At 42.4% G+C, this 19,662-nt stretch overlaps 1 protein-coding gene across 7 annotated transcripts in view; it reads left to right on the forward strand.

Annotated features, from left to right (window-relative positions):
* Secisbp2 (SECIS binding protein 2) overlaps window positions 1–19,662 on the forward strand; it is a 36,385-nt gene that overhangs the window by 8,120 nt on the left and 8,603 nt on the right. The window contains exons 6-13 of one of the 7 annotated variants that reach the window (XM_005340225.5): window positions 916–997; window positions 2,615–2,820; window positions 5,362–5,484; window positions 6,966–7,055; window positions 8,303–8,435; window positions 16,527–16,693; window positions 17,336–17,465; window positions 19,081–19,237. In XM_005340225.5, coding sequence (XP_005340282.2) covers window positions 916–997; window positions 2,615–2,820; window positions 5,362–5,484; window positions 6,966–7,055; window positions 8,303–8,435; window positions 16,527–16,693; window positions 17,336–17,465; window positions 19,081–19,237 — 1,088 coding nt within the window. The remainder of the gene's footprint in view (window positions 1–915; window positions 998–2,614; window positions 2,821–5,361; window positions 5,485–6,965; window positions 7,056–8,302; window positions 8,436–16,526; window positions 16,694–17,335; window positions 17,466–19,080; window positions 19,238–19,662) is intronic. The other 6 variants (XM_013365154.4, XM_040271442.2, XM_040271446.2 and 3 more) reach the window with 6 other exon arrangements.

A 19,662-nucleotide genomic window follows, 5' to 3' on the forward strand; every position in this document is an offset into this window, starting at 1 on the left:
TTTGTGGAAGAAGATTTACATACTGATTCCCTCATTATCTTGAATTCTGTATGTTCTTTTTTTTCTTTTATGTTTTTCTGTATGTTCTTATTTTTATTTTATAAAATACATACTTATATACAAACATACATATATGGCTGGGGTTATAGCTCAGTGGTAGAGCACCCCTGGGTTTAATCCTCAGAACTGCAAAAAATTAGTAAATAAAAATTAGACCTCAATTTTTAGAGCAGTTTTAGGTTCTCAGTAAAATTGAGAGGAAGGGACAAAGACTTTTCATGTACATGTATCACTGTCACCACAAATGCACAACTTCCCCTGACTATGAGCATCAACCCCAGAGTAGTGTGCTTGTTACAGTTGATGAACCTACATAAACACATCATTATCACCTCATAATCTACTTTAGGATTCACTCTTGGTGTTGTACATTCTTAATTAGACAAACGCATAATGACGTGCAGCCATCATTAGAGTATACAGTGTAGTGTCATTGCCTTGAAAGTCATCTGCTCCACCTGTTCGTCTCTTCCCCCAAACCCTGCCAGCCACTGATCTCTACACTTGTACCTTTTCTAGAATGTCATATCGTTGGCATCTTACAGTAGGTAGCCTTTTCAGATTGGATTCTTTCACTTAGTAATATCCATTTCACTTCCCTTCATGTGTTTTCATGTTTTGATAGTCATCTGTGAGAAACTGCCAAACTGTCTTTCAAAGTGGCTGTGTTTTGCATCCTCTCCAGTGAATGAGAGTTCCTATTGGACCACATACTCTCTGGAGTTTGGGGTTGTTGCTATTACAATGGATTTCTGCCATTCTAATAGGTGTATTATAGTAGTCTATTCCAATAGTAGTATGACATTTTTTATAATTTGCTTTTCCCTGATGACATGTTATGTGTTTTCATGTTAGGGTGAAATAGTGGTGAAAAATAATAATTCAACTGAATATATAACTGATAATGCTGCTACCAATTCCCCTTCATGTACAACAGGTAAGAGTGCCTGCAAAACATTATTTTTAAAAATGTGTCATATTTTCTAAGTTCATTTTTAACTCCAGTGGAATGAAAAAGATTTTTATTTTGTTGCCCAACTAATAGTGTTGGTGTAGAAAATTAAAGTCAATGAGATTCAACATCCATGCACAAGGATTGTAAAGAGATGAGAATTCTAAGTGAAATAGATGTGCAATTAAGTGAGAAATTATGAACTCAGAAATGAGTACTTCCTTCAGTATTACCTAATTTCAAAAGTTTTTGATCTCAGGATCCCCAATACCTTTAAAAGTTAAAGATCCCAAAGAATTTCTTTTTCTTTTTTTTTTAAATATTTATTTTTTAGTTGTAGTTGGACACAATATCTTTGTTTTGTTTATTTATTTTTATGTATGCTGAGGATTGAACCCAGGGCCTCGCACATGTTAGGCAAGCGCTGTACTGCTGAGCCACAACCCCAGCCCAAGAATTTCTTTTTATTTGGGCAATATATGTCAAGATTTACTATATTTAAAGTTGAAGAGATTTTTAAATGTTAATTCACTTAAAAATAATGAGAAACGCACTGCATTTTCACATAGTCTATTTTATGAAAAATAAGTATTTTCTAAGATTAAAAAACGAATCTGAGCAACCTTGCATTACAGACTTATAGCTCTCTAACATCTAGCTCTGTAGATCTGCTTTGGCATTTCCTGCTTCACAGTTGCATGTCATGTAACCTATGGAACACTCCAGGGTATACTCGGGAGAGGGAGGGAGAGGCAGGAGGCAACTGATGCTTTTCTACTGTTAGGAAGACAGTTTTGACTTCTGCGCCTCTCCGAGCTTATCTGTCCTATCCTGGCCAAGAAGTAACATAGTCAAAAAGTATAATAGGACCCTATTTTTGAAAATTTTATAGTACCTTGTTCTAACAGAAAACTTGAATTTATTCATTGATGTGTTTTCTTTGTTTTCTTGTGTTTACAAATGTCCTTTTGTGTGGATCTCCACTTCTGAGGCTGCTCTGAGGATGTATAGCTCTGTAGTGATACAGAGAGCCTCCCTTGATGGTAGCCACAGCTGCTGATAGGTGTTCATCTGCCCATGTCCTGATGGATGTCCTTTTGTTTTGTCTGTGTATAGAGTTTCATGGGCACCTAAGGAGTAGTGTTGCTGTACTTATCCCTGTGTTCTAAGAGAAATAAATTACCAGTTATTGTGATAGCTGAAGTCTAGTGATCTTTGACTTCTGATGTTAAAGGTACACATCAAGGTTAGTAGGGCCAACATTTGATCTTTAGCTCTTTAATTCTGTTTGTTTGCCACGTGGATGTTATTGTAGATTTTTTTTTTAAACAAAACTATTGTTTGTCTCCCCACCTCCATCCTCCCAAGTTAGAAAGCTAGTTTCTAGGAAAAATCAGTCTTAAAGGGGAAAAATTTGTCATGCATGCTCCCAGAGGAAAGACAAGTTTAGCGAATACCATAGTTTCCAAGGGGATGTTTTGGACAATAACCTAATTTTAATTATTGTCTGAGCAATTACCTCATGTAATGCATGTTTGAGTAACTATGAAATTTCTTATTTACTGTTGAGGTTGTTCAACAATTTTGGTTATCTTTGAGCAGAGTTATCTTGGACACCAATGGGTTATATTGTTCGGCAGACGTTACCTTCAGAACTGTCACCAGCTCCTAAAAATGTTACTTCCGTGATAAACCTAAAGACGTTTGCTTCATCAGCAGATCCTAAAAGTGTTAATTTGTCATCCTCTGAAATTTTATCTTCGGATCCTTCCTACAACAAAGAGAAACACGTTCATCCTACTGAAAAGGTGTGCATCACCAGAGACAGAAAGCAAGATGGTGGCCAGGATCCATGGGGAAGAGGAATGAGAGTTAGTGTTTAATGGGAAAAGTTTCAGTTTTCCAAGAGGAAAAGAGCTCTGGAAGTAGTGGGAATGGTAGTTGCACAACAGTATGGATGTGTGTAATGCTTCTGAACTGATCACCTAAACATGGTCAGGATGGCAGATACTGTGTATACATATGTAAAATGAATTGGAAAGTAAGAGGGATAATCTATGCCACTGGATGATTCCCCATCCTAGTCCTAACTGTGAACATGCTTCATTCCTTCCTATATTCACTAGTCTAAGCTATTTACTTGCACCTTGAAAAAAAGAATAGGATATTCATCAAGGAATTCAAATGATAATTTTTCAACATGAGAACCCACGTTTTAGACCCATACCTTAAAATGTTTGTGAACTGTTTTGAATTCTTTTTTCTTCCTTTGGTGCTGGGGATCAGACCCAGCTCCTCACAGCAAATGCTGTACCACTGAGCTTCACCCAGCCCCAGTCTAGATATTCTTAATTTTCATTGTATAGAAGTCTGTGAAGTTGAAATATGGCTTTGTCTAGTAAATGTATAAGAAGGGCAGTCTTTTTGAGTATGAGGATGCTTTTTGATATCCAGAAATGTCTTTAGATTCTCCCACATGATGATGAGCTATGTGTTTGTGGTGCCTTACAAGCAGGTGTGATGGTGACTGTTAGAGCAGAGCGAGACTGCTCACTTGTCACCGCTCTGTGTGGAGACCTTCTCTTGTATGCGTACACAGAACTTGGCTTTTGCTGGTACCTCATCCCTGTTTCTGGGTTGCTCCAGGTACTGAGCACAGCACAGCAGCCCACTGTCTACTTCTGGGCTACAGCTTCTAGGTGGCTATGCAGGCCAGTTTTCCTACTGTGCTGTTAACATTCTGAGTTAACAGCTCTTGTTTTATTTTTCTAGAATCTTTCTTTAAAAATATTTTCTTAGTTATAGGTATAAGAGAAGTTTATTTCAGAAAGGTTCTATAATAAAAGTAAGAAAATTAACATTTCCTATAATCTTATAATCTAGATGGCTTTGCAGTTTTCTTCTGAAACTTTCTGTACTGTGAAATTTTATTAGAGAAAATATAAATGTAGCACTGTAAGGATCTAGTGATGTAAAAGATCTTCTTTCTCATACCTCTTTACATTTAAATTTGGTGCCAAGGATTGGATCCAGGTCCTTGTGCATGCTGATTGCCCACTCCCACTGAGCTACAGCCCAGCCGCTCTCCCACACCTCTATTCTCACATCTTATAGAATCCCACATTAGTAATCCACAATACTTCCTGACTCCGCTTGTAAAACATTAAACAAACTGAGAGGGATTTCTCTTGTTTTGGGTTCTTCATTTTCTTTTTTGGAGGGGAGGGGGGGATCTACCATTGAGCTATACCCCAGCCATTTTTTTGGACAAAAAACAATCACATTGTACACATTTCCCTTAAAATTTGTCTTTTTTACTTGATAAAATACTAAAAACAACTCCTCTAGGTCAGTGGAAAAGCTCATTTTCTTTCTTTATTTCATAGTACTGGGATTGAACCCAGGGGTGCTCCACCACTGAGCTATATCCCTAGCTGTTTTTAAAATTTTATTTTGAGACCAGTTCTAACTATGTTTCCCAGGCTGGCCTTGAACTTCCCATCCTCCTGCCTCAGCCTCCCAAGTATCTGGGATTTAAGACCTGTACCACTGTGCCCACTAGGCTGAAAAGCTCATTTTTAATAGCTGCTGGCTGTTTTACTCCTGAAGGTTGAATTCCCCCTGGGATAGAGCAGGACCCAAAATATAAGAAGTCTCTGCCTTGTGGATCATTCTGATGGAGAGAGAGGCTTGTCAGTACGTAGGCAGATGGCATGTCAGAGAGTGGGTAGTGGTCTCAAGGGAAAACTAAGCAAGGTCAGAGGACAGAGAGGGAGGGGATGGGTAGAGATGGGGTGATTTTTACCAAACTGAAGGAGGTAGATGTAGCCTCACCAGATCTGGATGTTAAGTGCAAAGGCCTTGAGGCCAGAGCACACCTGACCTGATTGAAGATGGAGCAAGGGCTGGGGGACTGTGGGAGTCAGTTCAGCGTGTCCATGTTGGGTGAGGCTTTTGCCTGATGGAAGGGTCAGTCATGATTGTGATGCTCAGGCAGATCACAGGCCTTACTGATAGAATAGATGTCTGAATGAGCTCAGGTTGGTATTAGTAGGATTACCGATAACTTGATCTCCTCAAGAAGGAAACTAGGTCATGTTCAAATCCACAGGGTTTTCAGAAAGAATTTGGCTTTACAGTTATTTTACCAGATTTTATTTCTTTCTTATTAATCTACCAAATGCTGATTCTTTTGAAAACAGGGGATAAGGATAGAATTCCTTATCAATTCGAGTACAGTTGACATGGGATTATACAACTTGATATCTTAATTTAGTTCTGATGTTTGGTGTTAAAGATTCTATTGGATCCCCTAAAAATCCACAACTTTTGCATTGTTCTTGTTCTAGTCCAAAGCATCACAAGGTGGTGACCTTGAACAAAATGAAGCCTCAAGGAAGAATAAGAAAAAGAAAGAAAAGTCTAAATCAAAATATGAAATCCTGACAGTTCAAGAACCACCAAGGATTGAAGTACATTTATGTTTATTATTTACTTCGTGTGATATATTAAATGGGTCTTTGTTAATAGACACATGGGGTCATTACTGGTTTCCTGAGTGAACATCTTTAACATTTTCTTTAATGATCCTTTTCCTGGTGCTAAAGAGAATAGTCATCACTCACTGTCTCCACATATTCCTTTGGGCTCGCCAGCTGTCTCATGGTGGGCACTCAGTGAACATTTGAGTGAATGGTGTAAGGAAATAGAGCTCCTTGTATCAGAATGGAACAGTTGGTGTGCCATGTCACTAATACATCCCCTCAGTTCTCTTTCTGTTGTTTTCCTTGATTATAGAATGCCCACTTTTGCAGGGTCTCCTTTTCTGTCCAGAAATCTTGTAAATGCTTTACTATGAAGAGATATTTGGAATATTGTAGATTTATTGTGGGCCCTGATATTATGAGAATTCCATGAGTTTCCAGAAGCGCTCATTGTTTTTACAGGATAAGGGGCCAGCCTGGGTCTGGCTGTTTCTTGGGGGCTGGGTTGTCTGCCTCCTACCGCTCTACCAGACTGCAGCATCCTGGCTGCTATGCAGGCACAGGTGTCTTGCAGAAGTGCTGCCCGGGTGTCTCACTTAGGGTCAAGCCCAGGACATTCCCACAAACCTTGGTTCCCAAGGCTCTGGGAACATCCATTTGAGAATAGCAGTCATGTGTTTGAAGACCACCTGCTATAGCAGTGCATTTTGGTTGGACCAATGAGCAGTTCCCAATTCCGCCTCATATTTCCCACATAACTATTTCAAAGGCCCCTACAATATTGACAAAATGACCTAAGATGTTTTCAAACAATTTAAAATAGTTTCTCAGCAGGCTTGGTGCCTTTGTTTCCATGTACTAGGCTGGTTCAGCACAAATTCAAGAATACGTAAATCTGCTAAATCTAGATTTGATAGTTTCTCTAATGAACAACATGTTCTTTTAAAGAACAGGTTCTTAGCCGGGCACAGTAGTGCACACCTATAATTCCAGCGGCTCAGGAGGCTGAGGCTCTAGGATTGCAAGTTCCGAGCCAGCCTCAGCAAAAGCAAGGCACTAAGCAACTCAGTGAGACCCAGTATAAATAAAATAGAAAAAATGGGGCTGGAGATGTGGCTCAGTGGTCGAGTGTCCCTGAGTTCAATCCCTGGTACCAAAAAAAAAAAAAAAAGTAAAGAATAGGTTCTTAGATACTCTCATTTCAGGGTTGGGTTCAAGGTCAATTCCTTAAATTCTTGATGTTATTCTCTTTCTGGGACAGGGTTATTAGAATGTGGTCTTGAAATTTGCTCTAAAAGTTAAATAAAACAGAAGCTCTTATATTAGTAGTTTGGGACTGTTTTGTATCACCTTCAAGAACTTTTGTGGAATCTTACTAAAGAAAAAAATATAAGCAAGGAAAAATTGAACTAAGCATATTTGCATCCTCCTGATGAATGAAGAGCTAAAGGGGTGTGTGGTTTACTTAGGATGCCGAGGAGTTTCCCAATCTGGCAGTTGCATCTGAAAGAAGAGACAGAGTGGAGTCACCGAAATTTCAACCTAAACAGCAGCCACAGGTAATTTTTAGATTGAAACCATAGTTGCTTTAGGCCTAACATTTCTGGCTAAACTAAACTCTTGGAAAATCTCTCTAAACATCTTTGAGTACTAAGACAGGTGGTTTTGTTTTGATTTGTTACTCCTGGGGGAACTGTATCCCATGTGTTGAAACAGAATTGCTCCTAAGCTGAAATGTTTTGTCCCTTTTGTAATAAAGTCTGATGTAACTGCAGTTGCTGGAGAGAAAGGAGGAAGAAACAAACTAGTAAACTGCCTTATGAAACTTTGAAGAAAAAAAGAGTTGGCTTAGTTTATTCAGGAAACAGAATTCTTTGTCAAGGCAGAATGTGTGACAGAAGAAAAATAAAAGGTGCACCAAAATTTCTAAGTCAGTACAAGCCAAAGGGGAAGTGAATCTCCTCGTACCCTAGCCCCCTCCCTGCCTGTAGATTTGGGAAGGAGTTGTGACTCATTATTTAAGTGAACTTTCATACTTTGGAGCATTTAGATTTCAACACATTTATTGTTTTGTCTTTTAAAGAGATTGTCTAAAAATAGTTTTACATTTATTTAAAAAAGACATTCTAACTTATGTGTTAATTTATACCCTTGTGTGAATTAACTTGGAGTTTGTGTGATGCCCTTTGCTGTCCTCTGTCCCTGGAGCTCGACTCCTTGCCTGCCTTTGTTGAATGGGGTGCTCTTTCCTGTTGGGAGCCCCCAGTCAGTAGGTTGTTGGTTCCGGTAGGAGAATGATTTGTAGGAGAGTAGGGGAGGTGCTGGAGCAAAGGACGCAGTCCCTGAGGGAGGGTCAGGGACTTTCTTGCAGAACTTGTTTTGCTTCTTAATAAAGCTTTCTCAAGATACAAATCACTACCATTACAAAAATGGTATATGCTTAGAATATGTCAAATTTTGGGTATACTTTTAGTATGTACTTGGTTTTTAAAAATTTTAAGACTTTTAAAGCTGGGAGCAATGATATGTGACTGTGATCCCTGCCATTGGAAAGCTGAGGCAGGAAGGTGGCAAGTTGAAAGGCCCATGCAATTTAGCAAGACCTTGTCTGCAGATAAAAGGGCTGGGGATAGAGCACAGTAGAAGAGCGCCCCCTAGGTTCAATTCCCAGGACTTCCTAAAAAAAATAAAGTGCTAGTTTCTACCTCTGTTCATTTAATCTTTAGTTACATGAGATTTTTTTGTAAAATGGAAAGCTTGTTGTATGAAATATAGTAGTATAACGTACGACTTTTGTACTTTCCAGAATAATTTTAAAAATAGTGGAAAGAAGAGCCAGATTCCAGTGCAGTTGGACCTGGGAGGTATGCTGGCTGCTCTGGAGAAGAAGCAGCATGCCCAGCATGCCAAGCAGTCCTCCAGACCCATTGTGTTCTCAGGTAGGAGACTTCTCACCTCTGCACAGGGTCAAGGTCTTTTTGAGATATTTATTTTTGTAAATATTTTCTCTTGTAATCAAAAGATACTTATATATAATCACAACAGTATGGTACTAGAATAAATATAGACATAAACCAATGGAATATTTTGAGAATGCAAAAATAAGCCTATGGCCAATTTTTTTTTTTTTTTAATTCGGGGTTGAACCCAGGGACACTCTACCACTGAGTTAAATCCCCAGCCCTTTTTACTTTTTATTTTGAGGCAGGTTCTTACTAAGTTGCTTAGGGCCTTACTAAGTTCCTGAGACTGGCCTTGAACTTGGATCCCCGTGCCTTAACCTCCTGAGTTGCTGGGATTAGGCATATGCCACTGCACTTAGTGATTAACTGATTTTTTGACAAAGCTGCCAAGTCCATTAAAAAAACAAAGATCAGTCTCCTCAAAAATGATATTGGGACAATGGACTTCCAGGTGCTAAAGAATAGTCAGATCATACCTCACACCATAGAAAAAAATAAACTAAAAAAAAGGATCAGTGGGCTAAGTATAATAGTACTTTCTAGTGGCTTTTAGTGAAAGCCTAGAATACAACCTTAAGACTTGTGGATGCAGATGAAGCTGGCCAAACTGCAGTACCTTAGGTACCAGTAGACAATGTATGTTGAAAACCAGTCTCTCTTTTGTATCCTGTGTTCTGAGGATTGCCTGCAGAGGCACTACCTGGGTACTGCAGAAAATACAGGTTCTAGGCATACCTAAGACCTACTCGTTAGAACACTTGGAATGGAATCAGGCAGTAGGCATTTTAACCAGTGCACAAACGGAGTGTTTTGTCTGGTCTTTGTTTTCATTTTGCTTGTGTAGTCTTGCATGCACTGTACTAGGGATTGAACCGAGGGACTCACACATGCTAGGCAAGTGCTGTATCACTGAGCTACATCCCTAACCCCTTAAAAAAAAAGTTTATTTTGCTGGGTATTGTGGCACTTACCTGTAATCTCAGTGACTTGGGAGGCTGAAGCAAGAGGATCACAGGTTCAAGGCCAGCGTCAGCAACTTAGCCCTAAGTAACTTAGGGAGATCCTGTCTCAAAAAGGGCTGGAGATGTAGCTCAGTGATAAAGCGCCCCAGTACCAAAAATAAAACAATAGAAAATAAAAAATTTTAATTTTCAGATAGGGTCACTAAGTTGCCCAGGCTGGCCTTGAACTTGTGATCCTCTTGCCTTAGCCTCCTGTGTAGCTGGGATTACATGTGTGCTACCCCACACCAAGCTGGTTTTCACTTTTTTATTATGGAAAATTCTAAAGCACCAAATGTAGAGGAGATATAATGTGCCCTCTCACCAGGTGCCCGTTACCCAGCTCCAAAATTTAACCTTGGTCAGTCTTGTCTCATCTGTAATGCTACTTTTTTTCCTTAAATATTTTAAAGCAAATTATAGGTAGCATGTCATTTCACCATAAATACCACAATCTGCAACTCTTATTGATTTTTTTTTTTTTAACTAAGCTGTTTTGCTGTTACCCCATGTAATAATGTAATAAAGTCTGTGCAAATATTTCAAAATCTGAAAAACTCTGAAATTTGAAACATTTCTGGTCCCAAGCATTTTGGATAAGGGATACTCAACTTCTACATTAAAATCCATTCATTTTCTTTCTTTTCTTTTGGTATTGGGGATTGAACCCTGGGATGCCTAGCCCTTTTCATGTTTGGAGTGAAGGACTTTGTTCGCCATTCTGACCTTGAACTTGGGATCACAGCATTTCACTTTTTCAGGAGATAGCCACAGGCTGTCCCAAGGTTTCATTCAAGGTTGACACTGATTCCTCTGAATTAAACTGCAGAGTTTGTGGGCTTGGTTCTGTCAGACTGCCCCAACTTAGAGGGTAGCCATCCTCCAGGCTGTCACCTAATTATGACTGACCAGCTGAAATTTGGGGTTCCTAAGGACTCCCTCTTCAGGTTTGATAATTTTCTACAACAGTTCACAGAACTGTGAAAATCAGTTCCCTAGCATGTTGATTTATTATACAGGATGCAACTCAGGAACAGCTGGTGGGGCGAGATGTGGCACTCTCATCCCCTCTTCAGGCAGCTGTCCTGCAAGTACCTCCACATGTTCACTGCCTTGGAAACTCCCCAAAACCTGTTTTGAGGTTTTTATGGGGGTTCTATTATGTGGTCGTGGATTAACTAAATCATTGGCCATCAAGGATAACCTTCAGCCCTTCTCCCTTTTCCACAAGTCCAGTTGGGACTGAAAGTTCCAACTCTTGTTACTTAATTGGTTCACTGGTAACCAGCCCCATCCTTAGGCTATTCAGGACGCCCCAGGGAACAGTAGTGAGGAACTATATTGTTACATTGTGTGCATGTACAAATATGTAACAACAGATTCCACCATTCTGTGTAATTACGGGATACCTGTAAGAAATATGGGAGGGGCAGAGCCACTAGTCATTGCATCACTGTGGTGATTTCAAGGGTTTTAAGAGCTCTGTGCCTGGTAATGTGAGCAAAGACCAAGTGTATATTTCCTGTTGTGTCACAATCTAGAATTCAGTTTGTATTTAAATTTTCTTGATTATCTCACTGATTTTAGTAATTTTATTTATATCAAGATTTCATGCATTATATGTTTGGGTAATTCTTATACCAAAACTGGAGCGTGTCACCCCCTTGGGCAATTTTTCCTTGAAATTTGCTCCTTTCAGCTCCACTTCGCTTTGATAAAGGCCAGGAAGGCTGTTACTGGGCATCAGTGTTTTCAGACCAACCCAAGTGCTTTGGTGAAAGTTGATTTTCATCTGCTGGTTACCTGTGGGCATAGGCAGCTTTTCCTCAGTAACTCTCTTTGGGTTTCTCCCATGGATTACAGTAGAAATTGCTTTAGCCTAAATGTTGTCCAGAGCAGGTGTTTTGAGTAGCCTATCTCACCCTTAGAAAAGTCTGGAAAGTGTTCTTCCACACTCTGAATCTACAGAACATAGAGCTTCCTGGGGAGCTGACAGGGAAGTGTCTTGTTGAATGGTGTTCATGGTAAATCTCCCAGAGTATTTGGTGTTGAGTAGCTGAACATTGAGGAGGGGTTGTGGCCACACTTGTGACTATGGCTCCGTTGCTGGGAGTATTGAATCATAAGTATCGGTGGGTAGAGGGGAAAGCCAGCGATGTTCAAGATCTCCTCTGGAGCTAGGATTTTACCCTAAGTCCAAAGCTGAGACTGGTTTTATACATTCAAATATTGTTTTTTCCGGGGCCTGTTCGTGTTTGCCTGTTTTCTCATGTGTTCCCGTGTACTGACACTGTACAACTACCATTAACAGTAGAGAGACACAGTCCTCTCAAAGCAGCCCAGTAGGTCAGCTCCCAGGGGCCAGGGTCTGGAGTGGGACCTGGCAGTGCCAGGTGGTCTTCTGTCTGGCAGATATGTTCTGGAGGTCATAAAGCTGTGCTAACAATGTAAGATGGAGTCAGTACATCTAATGCCTGAGAATTCCTACCTCTAGAGGAGGATGAAAATAAGAAAAGGGTGGGTCTATCTTTGAGGAAGTAGCAGCCAACTCTTTTAGACTTAAGTTGGACCTTTCAGGGGGAATTGTGCATGAAATAAGGACTTAGTAAAGAATGGGAGCCCTCAGAACAGATTTTTAAATAGTTTGTGGTGATGAGATTGTGGGTCTGGGATTTTGGTAGCGTGGCAATAATAGTTTAGACCAGAGATCCCAGGGGGACCCAAATCCTAACCGCCCATCGCCTTCTCCTTTGAGGTCTCTAATGGAAACAGCCTTACAAGAAAAATAAAAATTAGCAAAATAGAATTCAGATTCCTTTTTATTGTTAGATGAGCTAGTGCTAAGCGCCACCTCCCTGAGTAGGGTGAGATCTAGAAAACACCTCACCTCGAAAGCCTTCCTGGAGTTTTATCTTTCCTGAGTTTTCTGGGATTTGGGGTCTTCTTTATTCCTCAGTGTGGGGTCCATTTTTTCTCTGAAGGGCTCTCTTCAGTATCATACACAAATTCTACTGGCAGTAATTTTTCCCAGTCTCTTGTTTATAAATCTATTTAAAATTCATTTTTTGGAGGCTTACTTTGCTGGATATATAGTTCTTGAATGAGAGTTTTTCTCTTTCAAGGCTTTGGATATCATTCCACTACCTTCTGGCCTCTTGTTCCTAATGAGAAGTTAGATGTGAATGAGAAGTGTAGTCTATTATATGTGATATATTTTTCTTTTATTTCATATTTTCTTTCTGTTTTGATTTTCAACAATTTGTGACATGGGTAGGTATGGATCTCTCTCTATCCTGCCTGGGGTTCGTTGTGGTTTTTCACCTAATATATATGTATTTTTATCAAACCTTGGTAGTGCAGGGATTATTTGAAACTTTTATTTATTTATCTTGGGTCATTTTTTTCTTTGCCTCTGGTATGCCTGTTGTATTCATGTCAGCGTGCTTCATATTGCTTCACAGGTCTCTTGAATCTCTGCCCCTTTTTTGGGGTGGGTGGGATTGAACCCAGGGGCACTTAACCATGTCCCCAGATCTTTTTTATATTTTATTTAGAGGCAGAGTCTCACTGAGTTGCTTAGTGTCTCACTAATAAGTTGCTGAGATTGGCTTGGAATTCACAATCCTCCTGTCTTAGCCTTCTGAGCTGCTGGGATTACAGGCGTGCAGCACAGCACTCAGCTCTGTCCTTTTTTCCTTAAGACTTGTTCTGTATTTTTTAAAAATTGAATAATTTCCATTGATTTGTCTTCATTCCAGAACAGCTGGCCACAAGGTATGAGAAATGACCCCACGTATTCAAAGACCAAAGAAAGAGTGGCAGATCTAGGAATGAACAGTGCAGTTTATTGGGGAATTTACTGACAGAAGTATGGTCCTGGGTGGCAACAAGACCAAGTGGATTCCCATCATTTGGGTCAGAAAGAGATGTGTACACATGGGTTAGGATAAAGGTGATTTCCTCCAAGCTGGAATGTTCCTGGTTTATCAAAGAATGAAGCACATTTCTGGCACCTGGGTCTGGTTGTAAAGCTTCGCATATAATTCTAATGGATTGGTTGGTTGATTTGTTTGTAGATGCTGGACAACCATGGGAAAGTCCAGTTAGGGCCTCAGTGTGGTGGCACATATCTGTAATCCCAGTAACTTGGGCTGCTGAGATAGGAGGATTGCAAGTTTGAGACCATCCTTGGTAATTTAGTGAGACTCTGTCTCAAAATAAGAAAGGCTGGAGATGTAGCTCAGTGGTAAAGCACCCCTGGGTTTGATCCCAGTGTCCTCACCCCTGCAAAAAGAAAAGCTAGCTAGGGTGTCTGGGGCTGTCATGGTCGTCGCAACTCAAGCTGGCCGCACTTGTGTCAGCCCAGATCCTGCTGGTCTTAAAGTTTACTGGAGGTAGTGGGGACTGAACCCAGAAGCACTCTATTGCTGAGTTACATCTCTAGCTCTTTTTATTTTTTGATATGATGTCTCCAAGCTGCCCACGCTGGCCTCGAACTTGTAATCCTCCTGTCTCAGACTCCCAAGTAGCTGGAATTACAGGCTACACTACTGCACCTGATATCAGGTTTACTGATTTTTCTACATTGCAAATCGTGAGCTATTTTTGGTATAATTTCTTATTTTTATTTGTAGATGGACACTATACTTTATTTTATTTATTTATATTTTTATATGGTACAGAGGATGGAACCCAGTGCCTCACGATTGCTAGGCAAGTGCTGTAATACTGGGCTGCAACCCCAGCCCTTGGTATAATTTCTAGTTATTGAAATCTCTGTTCAATTTTATTCTAATAGTTGCCTGAAAAGTATCCATCTGCTATCTTGGGCACTCAGATGGTTCCTCTTAATTGCTTTTTTTTCCCCCTGAGTATGGGTTACAGTTTCTTGTTTCTTTGATGGTCTTAAAATTTTGTGTTGAATACTGAAGATTTTAGTTAAAATATTGTAGCAATTCTGGATTCTGGTTTATTCCCTCTAAAAGTGGGTGATGGTACTATTTTGATGGTGCTATTTTTTGTTCTACTTTTTTGTTCTGAGGATTGAATTCAGGGGCACTTTGCCACTGAGCTATATCCCCAGCCCTTTTTGTTTATTTTTTTATTTTTGAGACAGTCTCACCAAGCTGCTGAAGCTGTCCTCAAACTTGAGATCATCCGAACTCAGCCTCCCTATTCACAGGGATCCTAGGTCTGCACCACCGTGCCTACCTTATTTTGCTTTTTAAGTAACTGGCCTGATCTGAATCTGCAGTCTGCTTTCCTCAGAGTATAATTGCTGCTATCTTTGCTCAGTTACTTTTTCTTGTTTTATTTTTTGTCTGTCCGTGGATGTCACCAATGTATCTCCCCAGCAGAAATGGGTCACAGGCATCCACTTTCAGTTGTGTGTGGACTGGGGTGCATTCAGCTCTCAGGTCCATCTTCCAGGCCTTCCCCTCTCAGTTCCCCCCAGGCCTGCGTACAGGCTCTATTGGCTGGAGGCATAGGTGGCTGGGACTTGCTCTTCCCCCTGCACCACGCACACTCCCTGGGGTCAGCCTAGATGTGTGGAGAACTGGTCCCTTTGGCAGAGGCTCCTCTTAGAACTCCTCTAAGTCTCTAGCTGATCTGGTCCGTTGCCTACCTGTGGAGATGCAGTCTCAAGCCAACCTTGCTGACTCCCATCCCCTGCTTGCTGTGGCCTACTGTGAGTGAGCATGTTCTCCGTCCAACAGGCCCTTTTGGGCAGTGACAGAGTACAGCTGCTGGTTTCGAGGCCTTCCCACCTATGGATGAGCTGGAGAACAGGGAGAAAGCAAAGCAGCCTGGGAAGAACTCTCAGACACTGAGGCTCCTGCCTAAGGCTGTTATCTCAGGAGGGAACTGCTCGCTGCTTGGTTGGCCCTAAGGCTTTGGTCTCTTTCCAGAGGGCTGACCTGATGGTTTTCAGCAGTTTTGTCCAACTTCTTGACTGCTTTGGGGGAAGGGAGGGTTGATGGCCTCACTACTATGGGAACAGATTCTCCTGGGCCCACTGTGTAGAGCTCTGTGTAGAGCTGCCTGGTGGTGGTTTGTGGGGGCTGCAGAACTAGAGGGCCTGGTGGCAGGTTTTGCAGGAGCTCAGGTGAGGGGCTGATCTTGGTGGTGGCATTGGGTACCAGGTGAGCAAGCAGTGTGAGCAGGGGCCGAGCCAGACACATGTATGTTTCAGACACTGTGCAGGAATGAGGCTCTGCAGATGCAAGCACCTGTGCTGTAGCTAAGGCGAGAAGCAGCCTGGAAGGCAGGTAGAATCGTCTTGGACAACTTGTGCAAATAAAACGATTTGCACTGAAGCAGGGAATTGTGCAGGTGAGATTTTAAGGGCATACCTTATTGACTAAACACTGAATATATATATACCAAAAAACATATTTTAAAATAAAAGGAGGGTGGGTAAAAGTGCATTTAGAAAAATAGTTGTTGCTGAAGCTGAATGATGGATATGTTGGGGTTCATTATTGTCTTTTTTGCTTTGGTATGTGTTTGGATATTTTCCTAATTAAAAAGTAGAGGTAGGGCGTGTGAGTGGGATCTGGCTCAGTGGTAGAATGCAATCCTAGCACGCTCGAGGCCCTGGGTTCAATCCCTAGTACCAAAAAACTAAAAAATAAATAGCTACAGCCAGATAGGGACACATGTACAGAAATTAATAGCTAACTTCTATAAAGGCAGTGCTAGCTGGAATATGATGGAGGGGACTGATTCCCAGTAGCAGCGGTAAATACAAACCACCTAGAAATATTCTGAGTCGAAAATGATGATGCACACATTATTTTGTTAGAATTTATTGAGAAGCAGCAGATTTGATTTTATGAATAAAAGGTAGGTCTTCCCACATTAATGGTACAGTTTTGGATCCTGTCCAAAAAATAATTTTCTTTAGAATACTGCCAGTGAAAAGAATATGTAAGAGGTTGACAAAGATGAGAAGGGTTGTGAGGTTAGTCTGAAGGTGGCCTAGGAGGTTCCTTCCGATGTGTCTGAGCGCCTCGTAGGGCTGCTGAGAGGTAACTGTGAGGCACTTGTCCCCCTGTGTTTGCAGTCGGAGCTGTGCCTGTCCTCTCCAAAGATGCCTCCTCAGGGGAAAGGGGCCGCCGCTTCAATCAGGTGAAGACTCCTCACAACCCTTTGGACTCCAGTGCCCCCCTGATGAAGAAAGGGAAGCAGAGGGAGGTCCCCAAGGCTAAGAAGCCCACCTCGTTGAAGAAGGTATGTAGAGGGCTTCTTTCGAAACAAGGCCCTGGATTCAGTTTCACATACTCGCACTGGCTTCTTCCAGCTTGGATTCTTAGATTTGAAAGTTTGTATTACTTAAACGTGTTGCATCGAGTTGTGTTCATGCTTCTCTAACAAATGCTCCTTCACTCTCCCAGCGTGACATGACGGAGTGTGTTGAAGCAGAAATCACTCGAGCTCTCCGGAAGGAAATTTTTTTTTTTTTTTTTTTACTTTGCAATGATGTGCATGGAAAACCAGAAGGGTGGTGGGGGGGTTACATTGTCTTCTCTCACACCTTCTGCTTTCGCCACCACCACGACTTGTCCAATGTCCAATGTGACTTGAACGCTTGTGTGCAGGCCTTCAACTAGGAGGGTGGTGCAGGGCCCTGTGGTGTGTCCTGGTCTCTGTTCTCATGCACGTTGAGGTGACTGCTCAGAATTGTCTTCAGAGCCCTGTGGGGAGGGGCGCTGCTCCCACAGCAGGGGAGGGGAGGACTGGGGAGCAGGGTCCCCCAACTTCAGACGCCCAACTGGGCACATTCAACAAGATGAACTTGGAGTTGACGTTGCAGAAGAGTTCTCTTTTAGGTACACATATTTAGATGCTTTAATCGTTCATTTGATTTTTAAGATTATTTTGAAAGAACGGGAAGAGAGAAAGCAGCAGCGACTCCAAGAAAATGTAGCTGCTGCCGGGGATGATACACCAAATGCAGAGAGTGGTGCTGACGACCAGGCCCCTGACCAGGCCGACCCCACAGGTACCGATTTCTGTGTGTTTGTGCCTAAAAGAACCCTTCAATTGGGAGCAGCCATGAGAACAGAACCGTGTGCAGGTCCATGTGGATCCTCGGGGATTCAGAAGTTTTCAAGTTCCCAGCTTTTCATTGAGAGTGAGCCCTACGGATAGGAATGGCATCCAAGGCCTCTGGTTCTGCATCTGTGAGGGACAGAAGTGATGAGCACCCCCTTCCCTAAGTGTGACCTGTGTGATACTGGGTATTCGTTTAACTCAAAGTGGTCATGAAAATGTATAACACTGACCGCATCATTGCTTACCAACAGTGTTTGAGACATGGACCCATAAAAATGTGTGCATTTCAAAGTAAATTTTTATTCATTTACACATTTAGAAAAGTACAGAGCACAAGCGTATAGCTCAAGGACTTTTCAGAATGAACACAGCACCCAGGTGACAAAATGGAACAGAGCCCAGTGACGACTCACCCCAGGCCCTCAGGTCAGAGGTCTCCTCAAAAGCTTGCTGTCCTAATAGCAGCACCAGCAGCAAGATATGATGGAGCTTTGAACTTGACGCTGGTGGAGCTGCCCGGCATGTTCTGCTCTCCTATGCCTCCTGTCAGAGATGTTTTGTGACAGGGAGCTGCTATTCATTATGATCATTATCATATATTCAGTTGAATGAACGGGCCACCGAGGCACTGAGGAGGCACTGAGCAGGGGCCCTGAGGCAGGTTCCTTCCCGGCTCAGAAGGAAGGTCGTTGTGGACCACTGGGAGAACTGTTGGGATAATACGAGCTCTCGCTTCACTTCTGCGGATGTTTCCAGGAGCCAGACTGCTCCCACTGCTCCTGCCACACAGTGTTCCAGGTCCTGCGAGTTACACCCTCACAGGAGATCTGTGGGTGCTCCTGTCCTTGACAGCCATAGGCATTTCTTCCTGGGCTTGCCACCCCAGAGGGTGCGTTGTGTGTTCTTGAATTCCTTTCCTGAGGTCTGTCACCTTACTTGCAGTCAGTCTGGGTGTTTATGTAAGTAACTAGTTGGGGACAGTGAGTTGTTTTTGAACCACCCTGCTAAGGGCCTCCGGTGTTTTGGTTGTGGTGCTGGGGATGGAACTTCATCCTGGCTCAGGCCAGGCAGGCACAATCCCCCTGAGCCTTGTCCCATCCTGAGGTACTCATACTGCAGATGTTTGAATTCAGCTCCTGGGGATTGTTTGAGAAAGGAATGGCCTCGGGCAGTTAAACTTCATAAACTTAGAACTGTAACCCTGGTCTTAAGACTTCCTGATACAGATTGTTCCAATTGGATTCCAAAATTAAAAGATAAATCTGGGTAATGAATTGCATACTTATTGATTATGAAAATAGTAACTTTTCTGTATAGATTGTCTCAGTGAAAACGCGGGAACAGGTTGGGAGGAGGCGCCGTCCTGCCTCCACGGCTTTCTGCTGTTCCGGAGGCAGCGCCAGCTGCCCTCTCTGCACTGCTTCACAGTATTGGGGGTGGCCACTGTGTGTGAGCACCAGTTGCGTCTGGGGGACCATCTGGGCTGCCATCATCTGCACACAGGCCTCTCTGTGTGCACAGCGCCCCATAGAAGTGAGACAGTGACTTTTTCCTCCATGAAGGTCCAGAGGATATGGAAGAATCGGTCTCCTCCAGTCCTGCGGTTGAGGGCAAGTCAGAAGAGGGCCTTGACACAGAACTCCAGAGGGACATGGACGCCTGCCCGCCTGCCTCTGACCTTGCCGCCGTCCCCAAGATCCACAGCCGGAGATTCAGGGAGTGAGTGAGCCCCGGCCCACTGGGGCCTGAGGAGAGGGGGCCTTGGGTTTCTCCTACTCTTCCTGCGCTCAGCACCGTAAATCTGTGTGGTTGGGCCACACTGTGCTTCAGTCCTCGTGGTTGAAAGTGGCCAGGTACCTAGGTGTTTGGGAATGTGCCTAGGTGTTTGTGATTCCTGTTCTTTTGTCAGTATTGTCAGTGTGCACAGTTAAACAGCCCAAGATTTTGGGCTGTTTCTTTCTATACCTCTAAAGTATGTTGTGAGCTACTGCTTTGCTTTCTCAGCTTTCCTGCAGTAATGGAGGAGGTGCCTTGGTCCTGGTTTGAGGTGGGGGGTGGGGAATGAGGTGGCCATGATGGTGTTTGGATCCCCTTTCGTGGTTGCGTTTCTCCATATAGTTTCTCAGGAGGCAGAATATTTGCAA

The sequence above is a fragment of the Ictidomys tridecemlineatus genome, chromosome 13 (genome assembly GCF_052094955.1).
Source record: "Ictidomys tridecemlineatus isolate mIctTri1 chromosome 13, mIctTri1.hap1, whole genome shotgun sequence".
NCBI classification, from domain to species: Eukaryota; Metazoa; Chordata; class Mammalia; order Rodentia; family Sciuridae; genus Ictidomys; species Ictidomys tridecemlineatus.